The sequence below is a fragment of the Tupaia chinensis genome, unplaced genomic scaffold (genome assembly GCF_000334495.1).
Source record: "Tupaia chinensis unplaced genomic scaffold, TupChi_1.0 Scaffold148073_1, whole genome shotgun sequence".
NCBI classification, from domain to species: domain Eukaryota; kingdom Metazoa; phylum Chordata; class Mammalia; order Scandentia; family Tupaiidae; genus Tupaia; species Tupaia belangeri.
Window position 1 is genome coordinate 41,919 of NW_006207923.1, and position 5,559 is coordinate 47,477.

Sequence of the window (5,559 nt, forward strand, 5' to 3'; positions counted from 1 at the left end):
GATCTTGGGCACACACGCACACACACCCAGCATGAGTTTAAGCCACTGGGTCTGGAACTCGAACCACGATTGACTACATGGGAGTCCAGCGTGACATAGCCAATATGCCAACTGGTCCCCCAGTTTTTTAATGTAAAATATTTAATTTTAAGTGTTTGCTAACTACAAGACATCAAAAAAGTTCATGGGAAAGTGGGATTCATGGTCAGGTTTATTTTGGTGCAAAAAGATTTTTGAGATCCATCCATAATTTTTATAATACACATTTTCCATGAACTTTTAAAAGACCTCTCATATTATAGAATATTTAAAAAATCTGGTGGGTAAGCTTGTGGCATGGTGGTTAAGGTGGCTAGATCCCACATGGCTGACTGGTGGTTCAAGTCCCGGACCTGGTGACTTCAGAAACACACTGGGCACATGTGCCTGTATGCTCAAAATCCTAAAAGGAGAATGGGGAAGGGATTGTGGCATGGTCATCCCCCCCCCCGGGGTGGGGTGCGTTCTCTCTCTCTCTCTTCTCTCTCTCTCTCTCTCTCTGGTGAGCACACATGCCCTATAGCAAAAACTAAAAATAAATAAATAGGGGCCAGCAGGTGGCTAGACTCCCACATGGCTGACTGTGGTTCAAGTCCTGGACCTAGTGGTTTGCTTTCTCACTTTCTCTCTCTCCCTCTTCTCAAACTAAAGAAATTATAATAACAAAGTGAAATAAATAATTACAAATAAATAAAACATGTGGGTCAAGTGCACCATGGGTCCCTCAGTTTGTGACTCCAATGCAACCAAGTGATGGCTCCATGCCAGGAGCAGTCCTATTGGGAAGCACAAGGTCACCCTTCTTCTCTGAATCCAAAATGGCTACTGAAGGACCCACCATTTCCTTGTGGGTGGCAGGGATTGAGGTTAGGGGCTGCTCTGGCTCCCACCATGGCACACCTCATGGAGCTGAGGCTGGAGATATTTGACTAACTCATCGTGAGAGCAGAGGCTCACTTAATTTATAGTGGTTTCTAGATAAAATGGAAAGATGGCCTCAGCAACTCTAATCAACAGTATATGATACATCTTCCACTGCTACTTCCACCCCCTTAGCCCTTGGTCCCAGGCCAATCTTTCTGAGGCCCCACCAGGTCTCGGTGAAGGAACTGCTTTGACTCCAAGTATTCCATGGCTTCACAAACATCCTTGCACATCTCTAGTAGCTGCTGAGTCTGGAAGCGGGGGCGCATTTCCCTCAGGTAGTTCAGGAGGCAGCCGTTGGCCATGTACTCGGTGATGATGAAGATGGGACGCTGTTTAGTGCAGACACCATACAACTGCACCAGCTTCTCATGGGACAGATTCCTACAGAAAGGCAAGGAATTAGTGTGCCCCTTTTGACTCATAAAGGGGTTGGGGAGAAAGGGATTGGCCTAGGATGAGAGCATCTGATAAGGGACCACGATAACAAGTTTACTTTCCTCCATCCTAACACCAAAGTGTTTAATATGTGAGTTTGGGGAAGGTGAGCAAGGATTTGGAGTTCAACTGAGGAGGAAACAAGCCCGGGGCTGAAAGAACACTAAAGCTAAATTAGAATCCATCTTTCTTTTGAAACACTAATTTTCAGGACCAGCAGATGGCATAATGGTTATGTCACTGGACTCCCATGTAGTCAGCTGTGGTTCAAGTCCTGGACCTCGTGGCTTAAAAGTCATGCCAGGCATGTGTGCATGCATCCCTAAAATCCCAATAAGAGAATGGAGGAGAAGAGATTGTGGTGTGGCCATCGCTCCAGGGGGTGATTTCTCTCTCACCAATTAAAGATAAACCTTAGGCCTTGGTTTCAAATCTCTCTTACTGCAAGTCACCTACAGCCACAGTGATTGTCCTGAAATTTCCTAGATTCCAACAACTGGCTTAAGAGTTGTGTTTGGGGGACCATTAGATGGCATAATGGTTATGTTGCTGGACTCATACATGGCTGATCACAGACCTGGAGGCTTCAAACTCATGCTGGGTGTGTGTGTGTGCATGCCCAAAATCCCAAGAGGAGAATGTAGAAGAAAGAATTGCGGCATGGCCATCCCCCCAGGAGGGTGACTTCTCTCTTTCTGTCTCTGTCCCTCTCTTTCTCCCTCTGGCTAGTGAACATGCCCTATAGCAAAAATCTCTCTAAAAGAAGAGTTGAGTTTGGACTGTAACTCACATCATGACTTTGGCTTCTTCAATGAACTCATCTTCAGACATGGAGCCTTCTTTGATCATCTTGATGGCCACATCATACTGGCCTCTCCATTTTCCATACTTCACTACCCCAAATTGTCCAGCCCCCAGCTCCTTCAAGAAGGTCAGGTCCTTTGGATCAATTTCCCATGACCCTAACAAAAAGTCTTGGTGTGATTATTTGAAGATCATGTATATATAATTCCTACAATAGATAAGAATCCCTACTGAGGTAGAACTAGGAAAAGTGGTAAAAGGGAAACTCTCAGGAGTATTAGTCCATCCTTATTGAGGTAAATCTCAGGGATAGGTTATTGATTGGAGGAATCTAGGAAATTTAGGTGCAGATTGGCCAAAAGGTTAAAAGATAGACTAGATAACCTCCCCGAAACTTTTATAATTATGTTAATGATAATGTCAATGAACTCAAGGATAGTGCTGAATTATTTTTTTAACCATACTTTAAAAGACAAAAGGACCCAATACAGATCTGAGTCTGTTTTTGCAATCCCAGTGGGAGCCAGTAGAGGGAGAAAATCATTAAATAACTTTCTCCTGGCTTTGTCTTAACCCTCCTTGAGGTACCTAGTGCAGAACAGTGTGCCTCAAGGACACTCTCTAAGGCAAGGTCTGCAAGTACTCCTTGCAACTGGCCAGTGCACCTGATCACAAAGAAGTAAGCAGTTACCATAGCCCAGGCCTGCAGTGGAAGGTGCATTCTTGTTCTGTTGAGACACTGGATATTTGAGCCTGGATATGAGTCCTGAAACAGAGAGGTCACGCTGTTGGTGCACCATATAGGGTAGGATGTCTCACATATTCTCACTTAAAGCTTTGCGCTTCTGGTGTGCATCTTTTCAGTACATTTTGAATCCCAGAAAAATCTCTACAAACCCACATTTTTCTGGAAGTTTCTCCTCACAAAAGAGTTTACAGGGACAAAAGAGAGAATATGCTAATTGAAGTACACACCTTTCCCCCCAACTGAGTATATTCTCACCTCCCAGCCCCAGTTTAGCTCACGTCTTACTTTCTTAAGGAAGTTTTTCCCACATGCTCATGCCTTCTGCAATCTCCTAGTATTTAGAATTTCTACACTACTCAGAAACTGTCTTCTGATGTTTTCTAAACTGTATGTTCCTTGAGGGCAAAGATTTTGACTCAGAATTTTCCTGTGTTCTCTAGGACCAAGGAAAGTATTGAGTGCATTATAGAAACTCAATGAATTCTTGCTGATTTCTTTGTCACCAGCCTGTTTTGTATCTTTCTTTAGCACTGAGCATCAGTTACCAAGTAAGAAATCAGTCCCTATGGGTTGTAAGGTCTGTCTTTGACTACCTTTTTATTGAACCTGTGCTCAGCATCACAGAGCTTTCCTTTCACAGATAACTCACACTGCCCTGTGAGGTATATTCTTCGCATCACCACCTTGCTCTGAATTGTACTCCTGGTGTTTGTAACACTCTCCTTCTTGGTTGTCCCTGGTACTCACTCACCTGCAGAGTTATGCTGATGGTAGTTAATGAGCTCAGGGATGGTGCTGAAAAGGTGCTTCTCAGCCAAGTAATACTGGCTCTGAGGTGTGGAACACACAACGTAGTGGCGGATCACCCCTTGAGGGTCCCTGAAGAAGTGAATGCTTTGTCAGTAACTTGAAAAAGTCAGTAGGACCCAGGAAATGAAGCGAGACGAGTTTTGAGTTTAAGGGACATAGGAAGTGGGAGTAGCACACCATTACAGAGCCATTGGGAGGGCACCCTTCTCCTTTTGTCCCAGGGCCTTGGGAGCACTCACCCTGTAGATTTAGCAAACACAGACACGGTATATTTTCCAGCTTTACTGGAGTCTCTGACAATGAAACCTCCTTCTTTCCCCTGAAACAACAAAAAAGAAGCTAACTGTAGGAGGAAGCGGTGCTCACATCTGCATCCCACTGCCCAAATCTGAGAGAAAATAGAACAGCCCCCATTTTACTGCCAAGTTCCTTGCTCCAACTACAGCCTCGTTTTTTCTACCTAAAAGGGTAATTGGGATTCCCAACAGTGGTGTCCTTGACACCTCCTTGCTCTCAGTTCAGGACTCTTGCTTACTGTGCAGGGAAAATGCCATTCGCTTGTGGTTTCACACTTACCTCTTGCTTTAGCAGTTGCTCAGCTTGACTTCGAGTCATGTGTTTGGAATACCACCTGTGAAGGGAGAGTGCTCAAGTGGCTCCTAGGCCATGTCATAGTGGCTCAGAGGTTAGAGTGCCCTCAAGGGCTCATCCATGCCAGTAATTCAATCAGTTAATTCAGTTCACTCAAACCTTACTTACTGAGTGTCTCTCATGCGCATAACACACTATCCCTTTCCCAAGCCCAGGTTGGAACTGAGTATTCACGGGCGCGGAGAGCACAGGGCAAAGGCAGGTAGTAGAGAGTTATAGAGAAGAGATCAGGGACTCTAGGACAATCTACTTCTATGATTAGGGAGGAAAGGATAGGGATAGAAGTTAAACCTTTTTTTTTTTTTTTTTTGTACTGTAGGGTGCATGTGTTCACCAGAGAGAGAGAAAGAGAGAAAAAGAGAGAGAGAGAGAGAGAAGAGAAGAAAGCAGCTCACATGGGGAATGGTCACACTATAATTCCTTCTCCTCCACCTCTTCCTTCTTTTCGTATTTGGGCACACACACATGAACATACACATACCCAGTGTGTTTCTCAAGCCACTGACTGGGTCTAGGACTTGAACCCCACAGTTGACCATGTGGGATTCAGCTGCTTTACCCACCACTCCATGGAGCTGGCCCAGAAGTTTGACATTTTTATTCTTTCAAAAAAATTTTTATCAGGTCATCAACTTTTGTTTTGAGTATGATTCTTTTGGATGTGAAGGCATGGTAACCTCTATAGCTCTCATAAACAGAGGGTGTTTGGGGCGAAGGTAAGATGTAGGTGCTAACTTGGGGTGATGGCCTCATTTAACTCAACTGGCACTAATTTTAGTATGTCTCTTGAAAGAAAATTTGTTGAAGTATAAAAAAGTATATAGTGGGGCTAGCTGGTGGCATGTGGTTAAGGCAGCTGGATCCTAGGCATGTGGTTCGAGTCCCAGACCCAGTGGCTTGTTAAACATGCTGGGCATATATGTATGTGTGTGTACAAAATCTCAAAAGAAGAATAGAGGAAAAGGGATTGTGGTCTGACCATCTCCCACTGGGGGGGGGGGGCTCCCTCTTTTTCTCTCTCATGAGTGCATGCACCTTAAATAAGAATATTAAAATATAAAGGGTCCAGCAGGTGGCATGGTGGTTGAGGCACAGGATTCCCACATGGCTGAGTGCGGGTCGAGTCCTGGACCTGGGGGCTTTGA

At 44.7% G+C, this 5,559-nt stretch overlaps 1 protein-coding gene across 3 annotated transcripts in view; it reads right to left on the reverse strand.

The window, feature by feature from the left end:
- The window catches only part of BTK (Bruton tyrosine kinase), a 44,968-nt gene that overhangs the window by 6,065 nt on the left and 33,344 nt on the right, over nucleotides 1–5,559 (reverse strand). For all 3 annotated transcript variants that reach the window (XM_006170151.3, XM_027768950.1, XM_027768951.1), the window contains 6 exons: nucleotides 4,340–4,394; nucleotides 4,003–4,082; nucleotides 3,705–3,832; nucleotides 2,897–2,971; nucleotides 2,192–2,363; nucleotides 1,131–1,347 (listed from right to left, as the gene is read on the reverse strand). In XM_006170151.3, coding sequence (XP_006170213.1) covers nucleotides 1,131–1,347; nucleotides 2,192–2,363; nucleotides 2,897–2,971; nucleotides 3,705–3,832; nucleotides 4,003–4,082; nucleotides 4,340–4,394 — 727 coding nt within the window. The remainder of the gene's footprint in view (nucleotides 1–1,130; nucleotides 1,348–2,191; nucleotides 2,364–2,896; nucleotides 2,972–3,704; nucleotides 3,833–4,002; nucleotides 4,083–4,339; nucleotides 4,395–5,559) is intronic.